At 40.4% G+C, this 24,243-nt stretch overlaps 2 protein-coding genes across 2 annotated transcripts in view; both read right to left on the minus strand.

Annotated features, from left to right (window-relative positions):
- Positions 1–11,416: 11,416 nt before the first annotated feature.
- On the minus strand, positions 11,417–13,817 carry KCNJ11 (potassium inwardly rectifying channel subfamily J member 11). The gene has a single exon (XM_032690409.1). The coding sequence runs from the start codon at positions 13,722–13,724 to the stop codon at positions 12,522–12,524; it is 1,203 nt and encodes a 400-aa protein (XP_032546300.1). The 5' UTR covers positions 13,725–13,817; the 3' UTR covers positions 11,417–12,521.
- A 4,853-nt stretch (positions 13,818–18,670) lies between these two features.
- The window catches only part of ABCC8 (ATP binding cassette subfamily C member 8), a 79,537-nt gene continuing 73,964 nt past the window's right edge, over positions 18,671–24,243 (minus strand). The window contains exons 37-39 of the mRNA XM_032691386.1: positions 23,465–23,598; positions 22,065–22,127; positions 18,671–19,294 (exon numbers count right to left, since the gene is read on the minus strand). Coding sequence (XP_032547277.1) covers positions 19,157–19,294; positions 22,065–22,127; positions 23,465–23,598 — 335 coding nt within the window. The 3' untranslated portion in view covers positions 18,671–19,156. The remainder of the gene's footprint in view (positions 19,295–22,064; positions 22,128–23,464; positions 23,599–24,243) is intronic.

The raw sequence follows: 24,243 nt of genomic DNA on the forward strand, positions 1-24,243 counted from the left end.
GACAACACCACTGACTGTCAAAATGCTTTGCCATGAAGTGACAATGTAGTTTAGTTTCTGGAAGACAAGGAGGTGTGGGATTTACAGTTGGTAGAGCTACAGTCAGTGTTAAAAAAGATAATCTTTTTAAAGCAAGTATCCACTTTAAAACTCCTAAATTTTCATCTCACTGCTGTAAGGATGGGCATTCTTTGTCTCCAGAGCTTCTACTCCAGACACTCTCACATGAATACACAGTGATTCTTATGTGTTCACATGGAATTGCTCTTAGTAATACTAAGTATTTTCTCCAAACAGCTGCCTTAGCTGCCACAGTCAGCTGTCCAACAGCTGGTCATTTCCCTCACAGGCCTGCAGGAACTAGGAGGATGCAAAGCATTTCCCGAGATCTTAAATAAGATGTCTGGAAGCCATTTCCCCACAGAAGTCACATTCCCTTCACAGAAGGCAGCTTAATCTCTCAAACACTGTTGGTCATACCCACTGGATTTCTCTAACTGGGGAAAGCAAACAGCCTTCAAACACATCGTTGCCTTTTCTTCAGAGGAATTTAACAGCTGCGTAGGGTGCGACCATGAAACCCATCCTTCCCCAATCCTTTTCTCTTTGCCTATGTTATGAGCTTCCAGCAGGGATTCCTCTCAGGGATGAGGAACCCCCCCATTCAGCACCTTGCAGTGCTCTATATTGTCTTGATAACATTTAAAGGAACCTGGTGATTTGCTTTTTAGCCCTACCAGTGCTGGATGCAGTGCAATGTTTAATGGGCACGCCAACTGCTGTGCAGGGGCTTTAACTTCAAGAGCCCATTCCTACTTTCCTGAAGGAATTGAACTCTTTAGGCATAGAGGTGATGAGTAACTCTCAGAAGGATCCTCCACAGATACTGAAGTTAAAAGCAAAAGGGTCTCTTCCTGCTGGAGACAAAACTGTATTGCAAGGAAAACCAAATTTCATTTACAAGACCCTGCAGTGCAGTTCATTGCTGATCCTGCACATTCAAAGAACACTACAAGGAAATCCTGTTCCCTCAGTTTACAAGGTGACTCTCTTATCCTATGTTCTTTGGGCAGTGTGTTTATGCTTTTCTCTTTGATTCACTTGAAAACATCTGGAGAGAACACACTGTCTTTAAACCTGTGTTGGCTCTGTCATGAGTCAAATTTGCTCAATCTGCCCTGGGGTGAGGTCAGTGCAGCTGCGTCCTGGATGTCCAGCTTTATAAGCATTGACATGCCAAAAACAGAGAGTTTTGAGAGGGAGCAACAAAGATACTGCTCCTGATCAGATTTCACAGGATTTGTCATGATTTTAATAAAGTGCTAAAAAAAAAAATCCTACACAAACCTGAGTGTTCCACTATGGCACACCTACAGAGCACTGCACTTGCAAACTAATGCACACAAAAGAAAGAAAAATATAAATGTAGATCTAAATCTAGCCCAGGGACTAGATTAATCTTGAGAAACAGAGCTAGCCTGAGAATTTCAGTGTCCACAGCACCTGTATTCCTGTCTCCCCCACTGCAAATCAGGGAGCCTAATCCATTGAGCAGACACAATTGTCTACGTCTTTTGGAAGCTTTTAAGAAACTATTACAGAAACAAAAAAGGAAAGAATTGCTCTTGGAGTTTGTTAAGTATTTTCTTGAGGCAGCATATTTTAATAAGATGACACTGACCCTTGAAGAGAAAATAAATAGATTATTCCCCAGCAGGGAAACTACTCCAACTCATAACCTTTTAAATTGTGCTGGCATCGCTGTTTTTAGGGGACCATAAGAAGGACTAGCAAGGAGAAGCTGGGAACTCCATAAACCAGGGAAATATGTAATTACATGTTACATTACATTATATGTAATTCATTACAGAAGCCCTGTAGGTGGATGAGTACTAAATTAGTATAAATAAATCCATTTTCATATCCAGAGGACTAGACGTTTGTTATGTTTAAGCTGTCAAACGAACATTATTTCTCATATTCCTTACTGAGACAGGATTCCTCTTGCTTCCTGTATAATTAACCAGCTATATAAATACCAAGGCTATAAAGAGACAAATAATTAAATTTCTTTGGCCTCCTTTTAACAACTTATCTAGCAGTAAGAAACATGTATATTCTGTGCACACAGACACAGAGACTAAGTGGTTTCTGACCTGAAGAGATTTAAACTTAGTGGTTAATGGAGGAGATATAATCAAGACAAGAGTTACTGGCCTACTCAGGCAACTGCTTCTACCTCAATTTTGTGCTTCAGATAACACTACAGCTTTCATATTTGTGGGGAAAAAAAATGCTTTCGAAGTAATGTACTTTGTAGCCTGGAGAAAACAAAAACAAACAAACAAACCAACCAACCAACCAACCAAAAACAAAAAAAAAGAGATTTCTAAGGTTCCCAGGTATGTATACTACATCCATGGGTCCTTTCACTGTGAGGGCAGTACAAAGCACTATTTGATGTAATTTGTAGGGGAAAATAATTTTATTTCAGTTGTACAGAGTCATTTGGAACAGGAAGGTGTTACTCATGAGTCACTGTGCAAGTTTGGTTCAGGCCCAGGAGAGGCCAACTAAAGCTTCTATAGAATTAGTCCACACAGGTATATTCATTTGGCATGTTATTTTTGCTACAGAGAGTCTTTACAAAAGCTCCAACAAGCTGGTGTATACAAAGGTTGAATTTAACTTGGATATTTGTTTTCCTTGAATTGTTTCATTTCAAATGAGTTAAGAATGTTATACTCCCTGCTATGAAATGCTGAAAGTGGTTGGGAAAAAAATAAAAGCCAAAAATTGAGGTTCTGTTACCTTTAATCCAGCTATTTAACCACCAATTTGCTTTCCATGAGATATCATATCTGACAGGATCTATTTCACTTACCTTCTACCCTCTCAACCACAATCTGTAATTTCATATTTACCCTGCTGTAAAATTCTAGTGGCAAGAAAGCAGTATAGATTTTACATTTCATATTTGAGGACTGTTACCATCAAACCCTTGCCTGGGGTTTACTTCTTAACAAGTTTGTCCTCAAACTATAAATCTTCTTTTTTGTAGCAAAGTAACAGAATGTTTTAATTGGTGGATGATGGTGAATGGGCTCAAAACAGCCTGTCCAAGTCAAGTGCTTTATTGCTATCATGTTGATAGGAGTCATACTTTGGTCATATTCCTGCTGCAAGAAAAAAAAGCCACCCCCTTCAACAAAGAGTAAGATTTCTCTCTTCTAATATATGCAGTATGACTACTGGTATGTATGTACTCAGTGTCTTACTGAGTCCAGGTATAGGGCACCCAAAAACCAGCACACATACACTTTTTTTTTTCTGTTGCAGTTCTTTCCTCTGTAATAAATCACTCTCGGCTTAGTGTTCCAGGAGTACTTTACTGCAGCAGCTTTTTAATGGAAGACTTTCTCTCTTGGTTTAGCAAAGCCTCCTCCTTTCTCCATGATAAGAGAAATTCCTACACAAACCACAGCCAATAAGACTTGGTGTGTCTTGAACTTTCCGTATCAAATTTTGTACCTGACAACATCAAACACGTGTGTAGAGTAAGCCTTTCAACTCAAGCTTGCAGGCAAAGTGTATTGTTTTATTATTGTTTGTTATCTCTTAGAAGTTAGTTTAAATTTGGATACTAGTTTGCAAATACTCAAGCTTCTTTTAGACTGGCTCGATAAAGGAATAAGACACCCCACAAAGTTATTAGAGGTATTAGAGTCTTACCTAAAGGAGATCATATCTTTAAGGAAGTATTTTGGTATATCAGAATTATGTGGAAATTTTCAATTTTCCATCCCAGTTTTGCAGTGAATGAACTAAAACAATACCATAAACTTTAAAAGCAAACGAAAAGAACTTTCCACCAATAATTCACTAAGGACCAAGTCAAACTTCTGAATTAATGCTGATCAGTATTTTTTCATTTATAATAAACTGTTTCAGGAAAATGAATGAAATGTGAGTGCCAGTACACTATTTTAGCCAGGCTCTCTCTGAACTGCATCCAGACTTCTTTAAGTCAGTAAGACAACATCTGTTGAATTTAGCACACTGTGGAGTAGTTTCTCTGAGAGTCAGTGTGGAAACCAGTGATGACTGGCTATTGAGAAATACCTACCACTAAAAACTTTGTTGAGTGGTGTAAATTGGGCAATACTTTTTAATACAAGATCGTGTATTTTTCTAAAGATTCATTAACTCCCCTTATGACAGAACAGGATAAGAGTATTACTATTGTAATTAATTTAATTTCGTCCTACGTTGTAGAAGAACCTAAAAGGGCTGCTAATAAACTGTCTCTGACACCAAATCAAATGCACACAAAACCATGAACAACAAAACTCCATTTTAGTTTTAAAACAGAGCTATAAAGGCCATTCTGACAATATCACACCTAAGCATGACCCTCACCTCACCAGGTAAACCTCACCCCACCACCAAACACTACTGGAAGGTGTGATAAGTGACAGGGTGTTTATTCAGCAGCTGTTTGGCCCTGTATAACCTACAGAACTCCAGGCTTGGGATCAGCAAGAGGAAGAAATAGGCAAAATCCATATTGTCCATCACCAGCAAATCAGTTGTCTCCAGGTTAATTTTGGTAGTTTTTAAAGAAAGCCACTATTTGATATGAAAGTCACCTGAAGGAGGCAGTAAGAGACCTCTGGAAGTCCAGACAGAGGTTCAGGGATAAAAGAGAAGGTTTTTGAACATGCAAGTTTCACACTGAGCCTACTCAAGACCAAGTCCAAACAAGAGGAACAAGCTGGCAGGGAGTCTTATATTTATGGTTGTCTCTTCAGGTAGTTATTTAATGTTACAGTGAAATGTGGAAATTACAGTTTCAACAGTAAAACACAAACCATTCATCCAATATGACACATTTATGGAACAGCTTTGCTGCTAAAACACTTATTCTCTTCTCTCTGGAAAAGTAAAATGATTCTGATTCATCTAGCCAAGAAGCAGTTCCCACATTGAAGATGAAGTGCATTACTACACATCCAAAGGCTACTGTGGATGTGACACCTCAGTGCCAGGTACATGGAAGTAACAGAAACCGATTGAGTTTAGTTACCCGGTTTAAGGGACTATTCCCCATGGAGAAAGAAGTCGAAAATAAGGACTGGATGAGGAGGGATTTGGGTTCATCTCCTATGTAACTTGCAAAACATAAAACAGAGTGAAGAATGTAGGTCCAAACATGAGGTTTCTACTGAAGGTGAGACGACTTTTGAGGAAACATAAATTTTAAAATTTGATTTAACTCCACTTAAAAAGAAAATGGATTCTCTTCAGTGAGGACAAATCTGGACAAAAGAGTAGAAACACTTGTAATACCATGGAAATATCTTGAATGTAGTTCAATACTGTAATTCAAGAGTTCTGACCACAGGTCACAGGGTCATGACACACTGTGGAACTTTTTATTTTATTTTTCTCCTTAAATAGATGATGTTCAAGAGCACAACAGAAGTGACGTGCTTTTCAGGTTATGTACAGTAACGAACAAAGCAAGTAGGAAAAAAATAAAATAAAAATTACAAAAAGGAAACATGAAAGAACAAACTTTCAAACCAAATGAATCCAATTAGTAAAGCAGGTGGATTCTAAATACAAAGATTTCAGTTATGAATATCCAGACAACCCTTGATAGAAGAAAATCTGTGAGAAAATAACAGCTACTTCCTACAAAGTAATTTTTAAAGATAGATACTGACTTTCAAAAAAAATCTGTTTATTGCCTATAATTCTAGATAAATTCTCAGCAAGCATGAGCTTTCTCCAAGGTTGATGTAGCCAGCCATTAGTTCTTTCAAATCAAGCCATCCTGGTATACATACAGAGTGATAGACATCTTGTAAAACATCACTGGATAGGGTAGCTTCTTTACCCTCAGGTTCAAAATTTACCATAATTTTACACAAGGAAGGTGCTCTCTGGGCACTCTGCTACACCAAAATCCATATATTTCGCAAGAACATCGCTCTGATCTTCCTGCTTATCTCACTGCTTCTCTTCTCTACCCATCCCATGAAAGAAGCATTATCTAACTTTTATTCCTCAAGTTTTAAAACTAAAGTAGAACTATCATCTCCATTACTTCTATGCACTCATCAGCAGACAGTGAGAACTTAGGATAAAAGAATTGTTTAGGTTGGAAAAGACCCTTAAGATCAGCAAGTCCAACCATTAGCCCAGCTCTGCCAAGTCCACCAGCAAACCATGTCCCTCAGCACCACAGCTTTTTAATACCCCCGGAGATTGTGACTCAACCACTTCCTCGGGCAGCCTGTTCCAATGCCTGACCATGCTTTCAGTGATGAAAATTTTCCTAATATCCAGTCTAAACCTCCCCTGGCATATCTTGAGGTCATTTGCTCTTGTCCTGTCCCTTGTTACTCAGTAAAAAGAGACCAAAACCCACCTCATTACAACCTCCTTTCAGGTACATGACAAACAGGACAAGCTGATCTAAGACAATGGCACAAACATTCAAGTCATTCAAGTGCCTTAGCATAGAGGATTATACAATAGACACAAGGGCCATATTCTCTCATGCTAGAGAAAAGGAAATGAAACAGGATTTTTACTCACAAGGCATAGGAAGAAGCTCCCAGGAGATGCTGAAGCCGGAACAGCATCACTATTGCAGCAAAGGCACCATCAGAGACTATTTGAGTCAGCTGCCCACCCCATTAACCTAATAGTTCCCAACCCTAAGAGGGAAATCCTGGTGCTAATGAACTCCTTGGCAAGCTCTCTTGGATTTAAAGGCCCAGGATTTAAAATGAGGGCTGGATAGAAGGGGGGCTTATTGAAGTCAAGGGTCCCTTCTTTCTGGCACTGATGCTCACTGTTAATTTCTGTGCTTCAGCTTCACTCAGGGATAACATTATTGTGACTATAACAACAACAATTCTATTTATATGCTGTGCCTACCCTCTCTTGGGCAGAGAAAACATAAAGGCAAAACCATAAGCAGGTATTGGCCATCTAAAATAGGAAATGAAAAAGGAAAAACTAGAGAAGGAAAAATGTGGCTCCCACCTCCTGCCATAGCATGTGGCAGCCCTACTCCCAGCTCAGGGCCTCAGCTCCTGAAAGGGAAAGAAGGAAAAGACATGTTTCTCTGTGGGGCCACTGTCACAAGGCCTCTAAACCCTCTCCAGTTCAGACTGGATTGCTTATTTAATGCTGCTGAGCTTTGCAGTAAGGGAGCTGGTTAGGAAACCTCTCATTGGGTGTTGCCATTGGCATTTAAACTCCTAAGGCATAAAGGTTGACAGAGGCAAGTGGTGAAGAGGAGCTGCAGGTGGTGATTTTTGAAAATTCTCTTTAAACTGAGTCATTCCCCTGTGATAACTCCTTAAAGTCACACTATATATTGAAACAGGGGCGTAAGCCAGAAAAACATGCAGCATACCATCCTCTGCAGGCACCCAGCAGTGCTTAGAGCAGGATGGAGGCAGCGGTATCTGCAGCCTCTTAAGAATGTCTTCTGCTCTTTTAATAGTTCTCCTTGGGGGTATGGAGGTTTGTATCACGTATCTTTCTCCCGTTGCTGGATCAAAAATAGTGCACTGAGTCACTTGTCACAGGCAGTTTGACAGTCCCCAGCCATGCTAAACACACGTCCCACCTCCTGCTCTGGTTCAGCTCACCCAAGGCCTTCTTCACCCAAGGGTCCTCTCACCTCAAAGAGCATCTTTGCTTCAGTAAGGTCTACAGTGATGGTTAAATCCCCCTTTCTGTTGCAGCACATACTTTCAGCAGGTTGGCAGATTACACCATTTGATCCAAAACCACACTGAAATAGGTGGAAATTTTTCTACTGCCTTCCAGGAGGTTTGGATCAGGACTGATGGGTTTGAGATGTCCACCTTGGAATGGGGCAGCTGGGCCTGGATAAAGGAAGTTCCACACAGGAACATGCACTGCAAGGAGCACTGACCCTGCCCATTTTTAGTGGACACACCAGTATGACTTTGAGCATAAGGAGAGGGAAAGGTGTAACCAGGAAGCCTAAAATGCAGTGATTTTGAACCTTCTTCTTTTTTTCCTCAACCTTAATCTGAAGAGCTAAAGCACCTCCCCTTCCACACAAACCTGCAAAACGAACAAGAAGGAATAATTCATGGTGGTTTATTAATATCCAGTTCCTAGGAATAGGTATTTCCATGCTTTGTACAAATAACCACTATTAAAGGTTGCAAGCTTGGCAATTTCACAGAGGTTTTTGAGTTTCTAGTATCTATTTAAATTTTGTATTTTATTTCTCAAAACATTCTTGTGCTTTATCCCAAACAATTGGTGGTAGCACACCTATGATAATTACCTTTAGGGGACACTGATGTACAAAGAAAGAGTGGAAAAGAATGGAAAACATGAAGAAACAAATTCAGTTCTCAAAAAACTATTAATTACCTGTTAGTTTGATATTATTAACTATTAATAAATAACTAACCACAAGGGTCAGATGCCAAAAAGTCCTAACACTGCTTCCAACAGGGCTCTGTTGTGACTCGTACCTTGCTCAACACACAGTAATATTGACCCACTGGATTGAGTAATGCTGATCATGCCCAGCCTGCAGTCTTGCCTTACAGGGCAGCCACAATTTTGACATTGACCCTGCTGCTAATCTATGCTAGCATGTAAACCATGGCCTTCTTAAGACTTTTATACCAGCCTCTCATAGCTGCTTTTTAGGTCTCTGATCTCACATACCAGCATTGTCACACCTTTGCTGGTCCTTCGAAAGAAAAGTTTATTACTTCTTGACATGCTTGTCTTCTCACTGTGTAATTTCAGGATTTTAAATGTATTTATTTTGTGTCCCTTACTCCCTTTTGCCCTAATATGCCACCTCCTCAGTTCAATTCTGGTTTGTATCTATTTTATAGGGACATGTCCTACTGAAGTACTGTACTTATCATGGCCTTGAGGGATAAAGAGACAAAGTGGGACCTTGTTATACTCTAATTTTGCACAAGTATGTCCCTTGATTTCATCAGGAAACACAACATGAAACTGATACGTTCAGTGGCTCACCAGCAGTCACTACAAGTATTTTAAAACTATGGCATAAAACATAAGTGTTCTCCAGTCTCCCTTTCTGATTAACCAGCTCTATGATGTTTCTCTCCATCCAAGCAGCTTCACAAGCTCCAGTCTGAATGCACTAAACAGTGTGAAGTTATGAGTACAAACTGATGATGATATCTGGTCTCTGAAGCACATGAAAGGCAATTCCCATGGACTCAGTTGGTTCTGCCACACCCAAAACTCATCACTGGGTCACTACTAAACCTGTGCTTCCTACTTCTTGTGTCCATGTCCACACCTCAGCCAGGACAAGCCTCCAGCTTCCCTCATGCCGGTTTCTGTGCAGAGGACATGTGGGAGCCACGGCACACTCTCCCCGGCTGCTAAGCAGGATCCAAACTGTGATACCACCTACCAAAAAGCAGACATGGGCTGAGAAAGAAAGTTCAAAAGCCCACTCACTTTGGACTTCAACTACAGAAAACTGCAGTGTTTGCTCATTGCTGAGAATGAGGACTTTTGTACGTCAAATGATTGCACTGACGCCTTCTTCAGAACCCTCCCACGGAGAATGGGGGCGGTCAGCACAAGTGCAACTTTCAGAAAAATTTCAGATACCTGTGCTCCTAAATACTGAGTAAATGACAAAATGAAAGGATGCCCAAAATGAAGTGATATCCCTAGTGCAAAATAAATACACTTACTCTTCCTTGCTCTGCCCCTGAAATGCTTTTGAGTATTTTCAACGGTGAAAGAACAGAAGGATTTTAGATCAAAACAATCCCAAGATTCAAAATCACCAACACTTCGATTCAAATAATTCACTGTTTTAACAGCACAAATCCTGCTTTCCTCATAATATTTTGATGTCTCTTTATTGCAAGACGTGGAAAATCAGGCCAATTCTTGTAAAAGAAGTGACATAAAAGATGGTTCTGACAGCAGCCCAGTGAAAGCAAACTGTTTCCTCCCATCTTTTCCCTTCCATTCACAGTGAACAAAGAGAATTTTCTACCTCTCTCCTTCACAGATCTCCCTGAGGCAAAAAGAAGCTTGCATCAGTTCCTGAAAATAGTTGCATGGTATTGCTGCTGAAACTGCTTCACATTTAGGTCAAACCTTGAAAAGAGCTTTAAAATTGCAACCAGAGCTGAAAATGTTTTATGAGAGAACCTTAAGGTGTATCTTACACATTGAAAGAAGGCACTAAGGAGACCATGGAGAAGTCAAAGATTTTAAGTCAGTGGAAAGCTAATTAATATGGCTCCTGTAAGAATAGAGCAGTGCTATTGTGACAAGTGATTAAAAAAATGAACTTTCAAAGGAACGAAGGTGCCTGGGAAATGCAGGTAGCTCTACGGTAAGTGCCCTCTGACAGGCAACGGGAGACGGCACAGGGGCAGTAAAAGAGAAAGCTGGAAAATAATGCCAAAGTTCAACTCAGTCTGATAGGAGAAATTTAATCATCAAAGGCATTTAACTGTTCAGTATTTTAAAAAATAAGGGGGGGGTATGATTACAAATGTAAAATATGCCTTTCCAAATTTTCTTTGCTGACTACTTGTTATTGCTAGTTTTACTGTCTTTCTGTTGTCATTCTCTTATCACACTTTCAGAGCTGTTCACAGAAGAGTACTGGTGTAGTGGGAATTTGGAAACTGAGTAGGTATTTATTCCTGTAACTGGCAGCCTGATAATGCTGATACAGGACTTCATAAAACTGAAATACACAAACAGCAAAAATATAACTAATATTTTAGCATTTTAAAACAACATTTGATTTCAGTCAAAAATTGTTCTGTTTCATTATAAATGCCTGAAAGCATTCTGTAGTCACTATGGAAGTTTTCTTATACTTTTGAATGAGTCTGTCTTATTGTTACACTAATAAGGCATAAAAAGTTTGCCATAATGGTGCCAACACAAACCATTTTGGGTGTCTGTTGTGAACTACATAACACACAAGACTTGATACTAGAAGCTCCTTTAAGTTGAAACTAACTTGGTGCCTCTGCACAGCTTGTGTAACCAGGCGTTGGATCAGCTCTGTAATACTTATTTTTAGATTGTATTTCAATATTATATTTTTTTCCTGGGTGACTGGTTGCACTGTAGTTAATCCTGGAGCTACCTCCTGATAACCCTGCATAGAAATAAAATTGCTGCTGTTACCAGTGTGCCCAGATAGTGGATTTGCAGGAGTGTGCTAAGGGGAATTGCTCCTGTTATCACTGTGGAACCAACAGGGTGAACATAGCTCCTTCATGTTTGCTGGTAAATGACAGATCTGGAATTCAGCTAAAAATCAAGGCAGGAGCCGGGTGTGGAGGGAGATCAGGATGAAATTAGAAAGGGAATAGTTTCCTCAGCAGGAGTATATTTTGTGACACAGCATCCCAGAAGTGACCACACTGTTTTACACATCCCTCCTTCCCCTAAGCACAAAAACCTCAGCTTCTTTTATAAAAGGGAAAGGAGTGAAAGGTTTTGCCTACTGCAGGCAGATATAATTTCAGCATTCAGCATTGCCCTTTCATTTAAAATATCTAATTCTATTTTTATTCTCTGATTACCTAGCAGAATTCACCATGACCCAAGAGAGGTTAATTTTTTTCCTGAGTATCCTATTGCCATGTGGCTTGGGCAGAGGGAAATGTTGCTTCTCTTCATGTAGAAATTGAAATACAGAATTTTTCTGATTTATAATTAATTTCAACTGTATATTATCTGTTACTCCTTTTAAAGGCAAAGTATTGCTTACTATCAGAAATGTACAGTCCAAATAGGTATTCCTGAATGTTTTATTTTGGAAGTGTAAAGGTTTTTAAAATAAACAAAGGTAAATATTCAAATACATTTCATATTGCATCTGGTAGGAGTGGCTCCATACAACACAATATGGATGATGCAAATCCAGCAGTATATTTCTTTGAGACACAGAGTATAATATATAGACACTTCCAGATCTGGTCTTCCGTCATACATAACATTGTCTGACCCTTTTGTTATAATTTAAATTCAGCCTACTTTATTAATTATTAATATTTTATTTTGCTATATTGATTGTTCAAGTAAGAAAAAAAAGCAGTTAAAAACTACTGACTTGCGAACACTGCAAGACCCTAAAAACTGCAATGTCTGAGGATAAATACACATTTATTTTTTGAGAAAATGTGTTATTACCTGCAGTTGAATCAATGCAGAATGATCGTGCAATTAAATAGTCTGACTTAAAATTTAAAGCTGCAGATCATGATTTTTCTACACCCAGTTCTGCTTGAAATCTCTCACATCTTTAAAAAAATATAATTAGCTTTAGATTTCCCCACAATAAATAACACCAGAACATACCTTGTGCTACCAACCTGAATTTAAAAAAAAGTAAGAGGCCACCTCAGTGTTTTGAGTTCATGAGATCATCTTTCAGATACAAAGCCCTAACAGAGTTTTCCAGTCAGAAGGCATCAGGAAGGCTCCTCACTTATGGTAAACTTGGGTTTTAGCTTGACAGACCTCCTCCTCATTGTGCTTTTAGGGGACAATGTCATGGTGTCCATAATGCTCCTGTCCTCCTCCAGCTGCCTCGCAGTGCAAGAAGGGGTGGGCACTTTCACTGTGTTGCCAAATTTAGAGTAATCCACAGAGTATCGCCCATCTTCCTCTGCCACAATGGGCACAAACCTCTGACCCCAGAGGATTTCATCTGCCAGGTAGGAGGTTCTGGCTTGAGTGGTGATGCCTGTGGTCTCCACCACCCCTTCCAAGATGACAATGATTTCCAGGTCCTCGTGGTGGTGAAGGTTCATGGGGGAAATGTCATAGAGGGGGCTGTTCTTGTCTATCACGTGGTAGATGATGAGTGGGGAGACGAGGAAGATGCTGTTGCCCCCCACGGGGTTCTCCATCTGGATGTCGATCTGGTTGAGGGGCACCACCTCCCCCTCCAGGCTGGCGGTCTTCTTCACCACCTGCATGCGGATGGTGGCACTGATGATCATGCTCTTCCGGAGGTCGCCCACGCGCAGCATGAAGCAGAGCTTGCCCTCCCGCAGGGCGATGACCGCGTGCTTGCTGAAGATGAGGGTCTCGGCCCGCCGGTGGGCCTGCGAGGTCTTCATGAAGATGCAGCCCAGCATGATGGCGTTGATCACCAGCCCCACGATGTTCTGCACAATCAGCACCAGAATGGCGGCCGGGCACTCCTCCGTCACCATGCGCCCGCCAAAGCCGATCGTCACCTGCACCTCGATGGAGAAGAGGAAGGCGGAGGTGAAGGAGTGGATGCTGGTCACGCAGGGCACGAAGCTGGCCGGGGCCCCCGCCGCCCCCTCCCCGGGGTCCCGCTGCAGCCGCGTGCTGTGGTCCAGGTCCCCGTGGGCGAAGGCGATGAGCCACCAGACCATGCCGAAGAGCAGCCAGGTGCAGAGGAAGGACATGGTGAAGATGAGCAGCGTGTGTGGCCACTTGAGGTCCACCAGCGTGGTGAAGACATCCTGGAGGAAGCGTCCCTGCTCCCGGATATTTTTGTGGGCCACATTGCAGGCGCCGTTCTTGCCCACGAAACGCGCCCGCCTCTCCCGCGCGCGGTACCGGGCGTGATCCGGCACATCCTCCGCCAGCCGGGTCAGCACGTACTCCTCGGGGATGATCCCCTTCCTCGAGAGCATGGCTCCCCGCCGCCGCTCCGCCGCTCAGCACCGCCCCGAGCACCGGGGGCGGGAGGGACCGTGTGTCTCTGTGTGTGTGTGTGTGTGAGTGCGGCGGGGACGGGGGGGGGGCCGCGCCCGGGGGCCGAGCGGGCGAACGGCGCCGCCGCAGCCCCCGCCGGAACCGGTCCTGGATCGCTCCCCGGGCGAGCTGGGGGCGTTCCTTTACCTTTTACCCCTCGGGGTGGGTTTTTGTTTGGTTGGTTTTTTTCTCCTCCTTTTTATTTATTTATCTTTTTTTTTTTCCCCCCCCTAAAGGAACGGTTTCGTGCCGCGGTTTGTTTGTAAACATTTGATCCAGGATGGATTTACTCCCCCAGCTGCCTTCCATTAACAGGGGACTGCTTTGTGGGATGCTGTGGCTTCGGGTCAGGTGATTACTCCGTGAAATACAAAAAAAAAAAAAAAAGAAAGAAAAGAAACGGTGCTCGGCAATTTTTTTAAAACTAATGTTTAATGTTAATAATAATAATAATAAAAATTCCTGAAATTCACCTGCACGTTTTTCTTTAAAAAGAGGAAAGTGTTCATCTAATAAATCGGGCAGTTGGTGGCAGGAAATTTACTTCAAGAAGCTAAATCCAAGGATATAATGGTTAAACACAGACCTGGAACTAAAGGGGTTCAATTCCACTTATAAAATTTTCTAGAGTTATTTAGACTAAACAAGGATTTTTTTTTTTTTTTTTTTTAAACAAAGGAGCCCGTGAACTTACGTGAGCTATGGCTGCTCAGGAAAATGTCTATAGTCCAAATAGAAGTAAAAATTGCAATAAAATGATCCAGCTGCAAAGGGTTAACCCCTGGTGACATGAACTTCCAGAGGGGCATATCCTCGGAAGAGGCAACAAAAGGAGGCAGGAAGGTAGAACCCATCTGTGGCACTATGATGTCTCTGTGGGTGTAAATACATACATGTGCACGCCTGAAAGGATGTATCTTCCTGACAAGATGCATTATTCAGAAACATTCTGATCTGACTTCTCTATTGTGTAAACAGCAATATTCTCATCCATGTGTTTACTTACTCTAATTTCAATATTTTGTCTCTATTTCTGTTTAGACACCAACATTGTAGAATTGCTAAAACATCCTAGGATGTTTTAGCAATCCTGCATAAGGGGTTTTTCTTTAGTGCCAGTGGATTTGTGATTATTTTTTTTCTAATTGCACGTGTCCGTGGACTTTCCCTTCAGTTTAAGCTCTAAGTGCTGTGATACACACTGTAAACAGCTATTGGCACTGATTCCCTGGCCAAGGCAATTGTCCAGTTGATATCTGGGAGTCAGCCAGTTGGGGTTGAAATTAACTTTCACCACCTACAGCTACTTAAAGCGGCCCACCTAGGGATTTCAGACTAGCATTTTGAAGTAATCACTGAGCACTCTGAGCAGTTGTTATCGGTCTTGCAATTAAACGCTTACTTTAGACTATTTCTACTTTTTATACATGAATAGTTGCATGTCCTTGCACACATCCATTCCTTTTAGATGGTCCAGTTTCCCAATACTGCATGATTTCTCCTGTTCTAGTTAATCTTTTTTGCTTCTTTGATAAATAAAACTAGAAAAGCAACATGTGGCTGCCAGGACACCGAGTGTAGCCAAAGGTGTTTCCCCTTTCTCTGTATCACTTTGCTTGGCTCTTTTTGTGTGCTTACTGTGAATATGTCACCTGTACCTACACTTTTAGTTTTACATATAAATCATGCCAAGCACATGATTTATATATACAGTTTAATTTTTTAAAAAGTTTGGGTTTTTTTTTTAAAAAATACTTTTTTTTCTAAACATTTTAAAAGAAACCAAAACAACCCAAAAGGATGAAGTAATTTGAAGATTTACTAGTCAAACGTGTAGTTCTCTGGCTGATAGCAGCTCATACTTCCAGCATTTTGCGGCGAGCAGGAGGAGGCTGTCTAACACCATGCAGTTCTCAGGCAACATCTCACACTCTTTTGCAGACATGGACATAGGGATTCAAGAGGTAGTCCTGACTTCTGTGCCGTTTCTCCGTACTCTTTTCTAGCCGTGGGCTTATTCTGTACCTTTTCCTCCAGGGGGCGGTACCTCCATGAACGTAGAATGGTTAAAAACTTGTGTGGGGGAGTGTTTTAAAGGGAAGAGTGAACTGCTGCGTCGCCTGGTGCTAGGAACTGCCCATGGAGCCCGCTACAGCAAGGGATATGGCATGAACACATTCACTGCGTTGGTTTTAGGAATCCTGACCTCTACAGAGCTAGAATGGTGTTTCCTTGTTTTCACTTCTGTTCTTTATTGGGACTGTCACTGGCTACTTCTTTTTCTCTACCTCTGAGCACTTACGGGCTGAGATGGGATAGCAAAGCAAGTGGCTTCTGCTGAGGAATTTCTAGACCAGAATAAAAAGAAGTCCTGTCGTTGGGGATCAAGTGGCAGGTACTTAAAAGAAAAAAGTGCCAGATCTTCTGAGTGAGCCAACATAGTTGTGTTAAGAGCTCCTGAACAAATTGGGCTCCCAGGAATGAACAATCCCACTGTAATATTGAATCACAAGGGGGTAAGTTTTTCAAACCAAAAATAGGCTTTACATTTCAAAACTCCCTCCACCCCAATTTATCCTAATTTTAATGGCTATAAGATCTTAGGATAATTGTTAAATTAAAATCTAGCTGTTGCCATGGTATTACTCTGCCTTTAGAAGCAGAGTAAGGCTACAAAGGCTTCCCTTGGAAATCAGAACATGATGAAATGGCCACGTTAAGATAAGGGAATAAATGCTATAAAGGCTTTCATATAATGGAAGCATTTATAGAAAGGAAGCAAAAAAAATCCTGGTTACATCTCCATGGGGAGTTTATCCCACAAATACCTTTGGGACTGAACTGAGTCCCATCCCAGAGGAGAACTGAAATTCAGGCCATGGCTGCTCCTGTGCTTTCTTGCACCCATTTCAGTACAGCCCTTTGCTTAGCAATGCTTCACTGACATGAAAACACATATGAGCCTGATTCAGTAGCAACTTCTGGACTGCCTATCTTGAGACAACAAGGTTTATTGACTTGGATAAACACAGCGAGCCTCCCACCATAGAAAAACGTTCTTGGGTATTGCTTCAGATCACGGTTGAGACTCTAACCCTTTAGAGTTAGGGGCAGAAAATCCCTGGGACTTGGCCCCATATTAAGAAGACCAGATAAAACGTGCTGAGGAAACGTCAAGTGTGTCCTGTTCAAGTGGCAGCTGAGACTCTCCCTGTTCACACGTATTTATTCAACATTGTGGTACCATTGAAAAGATATAAAATCGTTGAGTATGAACCAACTCACTCTACTCTTCTACAATACTGCTTTTGTGAAATATAAGTCCCATTTAAAATGGAAACATATGACACTTGTACTGTGAGTTCTAATTTCTTAATACTGCGAGATGTAGCACAGTCACATATGCTGTGTCCTTTACTCCCCTGCTTTCCCTTCTGGGTGAGGTTGTCAGAAGCTTGTAGAATAGGAGCTAGTCCAAATTGCAGTGTCAAATCCCAGGCACTTAATTAAAAGCATATGAAACCTCACTTCTCTGCATCTCTCCTCTTGCCATTAGGATTTAGGATCTTCCACAGATGGCTGCAAAACCTCTGAGGATTTCTCTCTGCAGCATGAGTTTGAGATGTCCTGCAGAGTGGTGTTTTCCTAAGTCTTTACAGGATGAGATCCTGCCTTGAAGCAGTACTGGGAAACTAGGAGACAGCGTACACAGTAGCTGTAGTAGAAACTTGCTCTGTGCCCTTGAAAGGATAGTTACCTGTCTCCCATTTCCTCTCACTTTGCCCTAATGGAAGCCTGGTATCCCAGAGTAAAAATACACAAATAGTTCTGCAGCCATTTTTTATGGGACATTGCCCAGCAAATGATTCCCTGGAGGAGGAGATATCTTCCAGCTGCCCATTTTCTCTCTTCAAGTGTCGTAGGCAATGTCAGAGCTCATGCATTTCATCTGCATAACCATATCCTACACCTCCCCACTTTTAACACTGCTCATACACCAGTGACCTGCCCTTTGTTATTGCCCAAATAACAGCAGGCAGATGGTGCAAATCCTCTGCTGTGGCACTGGTAACACTACTTAAACAGCAACAACAGTTCTTCAGTTTTCCTTGCTTTCTGCTGCAGCGTTAGAAGTAATGCATTAAAATATCATATATCCCATGAGAACATCAAGCTGTCTCTTTGTAGAAAATAAAGCCTTTAAAAACAGCTTCCAAATTAATTGAGCAGATTAAAGAGACAAAAAAAGAGTTCTCCAAAGTGTCAGTAATTCTTCAAAAAGGGGAAGATGACAACAAAAAAAAGTATGTAAAGGCAAAGTTGCTGTATAAAGAATAAGGGTGAAAAATGCACTGCAGCCTTCCATTGGACTATTGACATTTTAACCCCCTAGCAATGAAAAAATCCTGAAATGATTCTCACAGGGCAGAGATGAATAGCCATCTAGCCAGATTAGGATACTTTCAGTGGTTAAAAATTATCTTAATAAGTGTATATAATATAATTCTAAGGATCACAGTGAATCCAGAAACAGCATGACAGTGGGTGAAATATGTGAAAAGAGGAGACGATGAGTCAAGTTCTCATGGCTCTGAGCTACAGTGAAAGGTTTAATACTGTTTATTTACCAGACTTGGAGGGATAACTTCCAGATGAATTGGTACATCTGCACTGGTCTGGAAACAGTGGGCATTAAAACACTGATACTTTATCACAGCCTGCCTCCTCTCAGCTTCTTCACAGTTTGGGAAAGAGTCTGTCTCAATTCTGCCTGGAATCAGTATTCTATGGGGATAGAGATGGAATCAGATTGTGACTAATTTCTAGAAGGTATTAGAGAGTCTAAGACAACACAGGCACTATCAATAAACCACAATATAAAAAATGTTTTATAGATTTTATATTTGGATATTAAAGCTTTACAAAGTCGTGTGATTGAAAGAGATACAAGCTTTTCAGAAATACCTTTGGTATATAATTTTTCCTTCTGCATTTAGTAAGTCACGAGCGTTATTTACAGTAGGGCTATGACACATTAAAAAAATAACATGTTCATAAATGACAGGAGAGGTTTGAGAGTTACATAAAAACTCCATGCCGGCTATGTTTGTTTGGTGTGTATCCTGTTGCACGTCACCCATGTAGTTTTTCTTAACTATATTTCATGGTTCTTTGGTAGTAAATAAAAAGAAGAGTAGTTGTATACAAAAAAGTAAAGTACACAGATAATTCATTAATGCTTTAGATGGAGAAAAATGGCTCATTTTATTAAAAAAGGAAAAGCTCAATTTATTATGAAATATTATTTATTTACAGCTATTTTACATTTATAGAAAATAATACAATTGTAATCTAAAATGTTCTTTTTTTACTACTTATCTGCTTGTACAAAAGAAGCAAAGACACTGTCTTCTTGTTCTAGCAGAACCTCTGGCTTGTCATATTCCAAAATAACACCTCTCTTCATTACGATAACCAAATCTGCATTGAGGATCGTGTTCACACGGTGCTGAAAAACAAATAAACAAAATGCCAGGTCAGTGTATCTATATCCCAATATATTCCGAGATAAGACAGACTTCCAGAAATTAGTTTTCGTATCAAGTTCAAGTTTTATTCAGGCTACTTATCCTACTTTTCATCCTTATTTACTGTGCAGATAGATACTGCAGATAAGTACACACACCAAGGGCCATGTGGGTATTCAAGTACCTAAACAGCACTCAGGTACTTCAGTATGAAGAGTCCTATGAGTCCACATTAGAATGTCCCCAGCCCAGTGTCCTGCCACCAAGTGCTGCCACAAGAAGGTGGCCAGGCAGAGTAGAACAGGGCAAGCAAGTGTGGTACTGCATGTGGGAATTCTCCCAGTCCTGGGTTACTTCTAGGTCAGGGAGCGTTCTTGAGCTTGATGTGGTTTGTCCATTTGAAAAATCAAATAGATAATTTTTCTAAGACTTTGCCCATGTCTTCTCTTGAGCTTTCATAAACATTTTGCATCCATATCCTTTGGAAAAGATTTTTCCACACTTCCACCCCACTATATGAACAAGTACTCCCTCCTTTTGTGTGCTCTGGGCCTTGTTGCTCAGAGCTTCATCTAATGCCCTTGATTCATGACTTTGCAGACCTCTCTCACATGTCCTTACATTGTCCTTCCAGAAAGAAGAGCCCCAGCCTACTCAGCTGCTCCCCTTTTGGAGCAGTTCTAGCACCTCCAATCATGCTTGTGTTTCTCAACGTTTTTCAGTTGTAATGTGGTGTTCTTGGAATGAGGAAACTGGAACTACACACAGTATTCAAGGTATATGTGAACTATGGACTTATACAGTGGTATTTTGTTTTCTTTTTTTTTGTTCCCTCCCCTTTTCCTAGTAAGCCCTAACTTGATTAATTTTATTAGCAAGAAACCTCCCCATTTTTTTCCACTGAAAACAATTACTTCAACTGTTCTGCAATAACGTTAGCTTTCATGAATCGATCATCAAATAGCCCTGTAAACTGACTGACATCTTGCTCCTGGTGTGTTTCATGGATTCTTTATTACTTTTTATGGCTCACAGATACTGCTCTCTTTTTGTTTTCTTTTGTCTGCCTTACTGCTCTTCACATCTAACATGCCATTTTGATAATTTCTCTTTTCTTTATTTGGCTATGAGTTCAGCTTTTACAAGAATGCCTTCTTGTTTCTAAGACTCTTTTTTATTTGTTTAACCATACCACTGTCTTTCTATCCTTACTCAAGTATTTCCTTAAAAATAGCATGCATTGTTTCTTTTTTTAAAAACAAAATCCTTCAGTAATTTCCAAAATGTCTGTCAGATTCAATTTTCTTTGCTGCTTCCTTTAGCTTTTTTTTCACCATTTATTTTTGGGTTTTGTTTTTTTGCAAGCCTCCCCATATTGACAGAATTCTACTTTTTAACATTGAGTGTAACTCCATGGGATTTTTGGGGTCTGCATTACTCTTGCAGGGATATTTAATCTCAGAATACTGTTACACAGTCGCTTTTCACCCATAAGGATTTTTATCAGGTTTTGGGCACTCTCTGTACAAAACCAGCTCTTGTATTTCCTTCTGTGGCTTCCTAGCCAGATGTTCCATAAAATAATCACTGATGGCATCTACAAATCTCATTTCTGCTGCAGTTTCTGTGACATTTATCCAGTCCACAGGCAGTGGGAGGGAACTGAAATATCACATTCCAGTTGAACTTGCTGCCCTTGTTGTCTGATCTCTTTCAGTATAACACAGTCAGAGCTGCCGTTCTGGTAACACAGCAAGTAACACAGAAGATAAATACAGGGCCAATATTATAACTCTTCCCATTCCTGTTCTTCCTTAACACAATTTAGGAATATATGGATTTCTCTGGAAAAAGCAGACAAACAAACAAACAAACAACCCCCCAACCCTCCAAAGAACAACCCAAACAAAAAAAGGTCAAAACTACTACCCAATCCCCCCAAAAACAGTTATGATTCTGCTACAGAATGTTTTGACTACAAACCCACCTGCTGCAAGCCACATTTACAATTGGAAGAAAAAACATTAAAAGTGAGTTTATTCCAAGATGTCGTTTGTTTGAACTGTGCAGTTTAAAACTCACTAAGAGAGTAAAAAATTAATAAATCTGTCCCCAAACAAACTGAAAAAGATAGACAAATGCAGAATGCAGTGCAACTCTGAATTTTCATGCAGAGAAATCAGGAAATTTCGTGCTTATGGTTCCTTTGCTTTTTTAAATGACACACTGAATGGATACCATAAGATAAATCAGGTTGTCTATGATACGTGTGAAAGGTGAGAATAAACGAGGCTCAAAGATTCCTGAGCGTAGATTTCTTGATTCAATTTTTAAGTGTTAAGAAGCATACTGACTTTATTTCACCTCCCTGAAGTATGTGTATTTATTTACTTGTCCTTAATTAAGTAATTATTTTAGCTTGATGAAACTTATTCTTAGATTTCACAGTAGTCAAAGCATATGGTATTTCAAATTAGCCTAAAATGGGTAACAGAAGACAGACTACATACACAGATTAGGAGCCTTTACAGGCAATCTCACTTAGCATCACACAGCACATTTAAGAAGCTGCTATTATGAATTTAAGTAAGAAAGTAGTTTAAATTGGAAAGGAAAGCTTACATTTAAAAACCACTTAAAAAAAAAAGATTAATGGCCAAATTAGCACATTCATTAACATTGACAAGAACTGACTAATGGGGCATTTCTGATTCTTGTTTGCCTTAGAATAGCAGCAGAGACTGTACTTACTGCTATTGTAACCACAGTACGGTCAGCAAACGCAGTCATGACCACCTTCTGCAGTATGTTCTCCTATGGAAAGAAGAATATTTTATGCTTTTCAAACAACAGAATTTACATGATAGACACAGACACCTAGAAGGCCTAAGTAACCACTGATTATTCCATGAATTTATTGATCTTACACCACTGAAATGAAAAATTAACTACATGCCAGAACGAAGTCTGAGCCTGGTCTCCAGTTAGACAGCCCTGCTCCCCTGCCACCTCCACTGCCTCTGGGGTTCAGAGGACACAAGAGCTGTGCTCTGGCCCTCAAAATTCCTGCTATCCCGACTTCAGGTTTACAGTGAGCAAATCCAGGGTGCTGCCAGGCTGCAAGTATGCTGGCACTCAGTAGTGTGTTCTTCACCCCACTGCAAGCCCAGGAATGTCCCAGCACACTGGGGACATCTAACACCAAGGGGTGACAGAGACAAACAAGGGAGTGTGCTGTACCTGGCATATTTAACAGTGGAGATGATATTTAAGATGGTCTTAACTTACATAGCTCTCACTCAACAAGTACTCATCCTTTGCTATGTAGGAGACACGTTGCATACCAAACTGCCTAGAAGTGTCACTAACACAGATACTTTCATTTGGTGTTATCTGTTCTTTAGATAAGTATTTCAAGGGAGGAACTCTATCCTTAATGTGTCAAAATCCAAAATGTGTTTTAACTGAGCTGCATACAGTAGAATTCCCACCCCTACTGACAACATTTTACTGAACTAAAAATTGTAGCTGTTGTAAACCATCCTCCCCCAAATATTTTCTTTACTTATAGCAGGAAGGAGACTGAAACCTTTATTGTAACAACCTAACAGATGGAAAAAAAAATCCTAAAAATGTAGCATTCTATTTAGCTAAAATCCAGTCACTGCATTGTTTCTGAGTGGTTTAACATCTGCCCAGTAGCTCCAGACAATTAATGCAATAATCCAGTATGTCTTTTCTGTGTCTCTGTTTATTTCCTTGACTCTACTTTCAAGCCTTTTAACTTCCTGACTTGTCCTGTCCACCGTGCTGGGGAAATTTGTTGCTTGCCCATTTACCCTTCACTGACCAGTCCAACTGACCTTCCAAAGCTTTGTTTACTTAAGAAACTGCCAATTAAAATAACCTGCTTCATTTTCCTAATGCAAGCAGTTCTGCAATGTCTATTCAATTCATAGTAAAATGGTTTGAAAGGTCTTTAGATTTGTTAGCAATGACTCCCAATCACGTGGACTTGTGAACACATCTGCACTAAATATGGCATAAGCGTACTAGAGAGTAGATAGAATTGCTTTCCACCCTTTTCTTCACATGTTGTCAGTTGTCTCCCCTTCAAGGAAAACAAGAAATCAGAAACACTCTAAACTCACCGTTGCCATGTCAATAGATGCTGTGGCTTCATCCATGATGAAGATGCTCGTCTTCCTCACAAAAGCTCTTGCCAGGCAGAACAGCTGCCTTTGGCCCTGGCTAAAGTTTTCGCCCCCTTCTGTGACTATAGCATCTGGAAATGATACAACAAACCCAGTATTTATACTCTGTGTGTGTGTGTATGAGGAGGTCAGATCAGAACAGAGCACATGCTTGGAAAATAATGTCTCGCTTTCAGCATAAAGTAATATTTTCTCAGTCTACAGCTGTTGGTGATGTTATTTTACCTGTTTATTTCCATTGTTCAAAACAACCTGTACTTTTGTCTCACTATATTCTTTATATCTGTTAGATATCAAAGTAGCTAAGGATGTTTAAGAGTGAGTTTCTACAGTACTCTATGACACAGCACCTCCCTGTTAAAGTAGCATCCATCAATTCTTTACCCTAAGGATGTGTAATTTAGGATTATACATTTTAAGGGATTTTACTGATGGTTCATTTGCTTGTCTTTTGTTCGGTTTGTTTTTTTCCTTGGTTTTTTTTTTTTTTGCATGGCCAAATGATTCACACCTTTGAGCTTTTGAAATCTTCCTCCCTGGACATGACTATTGGAAAATAAAAAAAAAAAAAAACATATTCTAGATAACACCTGACTTGTTGACACCTTATTTGCATTTAAGAGACCCATAAACCTAAATACTTCATAATGAAGACATACCCACTGATTTGAAAAGAAAGAGGATTCTGCTCCACAGCTACAGTTGATAAAGCAGTT

Source organism: Chiroxiphia lanceolata, chromosome 6, assembly GCF_009829145.1.
Source record: "Chiroxiphia lanceolata isolate bChiLan1 chromosome 6, bChiLan1.pri, whole genome shotgun sequence".
NCBI classification, from domain to species: Eukaryota; Metazoa; Chordata; class Aves; order Passeriformes; family Pipridae; genus Chiroxiphia; species Chiroxiphia lanceolata.

What these genes read in the sequence shown, in the direction of transcription:
- KCNJ11 (XM_032690409.1), bottom strand. Translation starts at nt 13,724, where the DNA reads ATGCTCTCGAGGAAGGGGATCATCCCCGAGGAGTACGTGCTGACCCGG.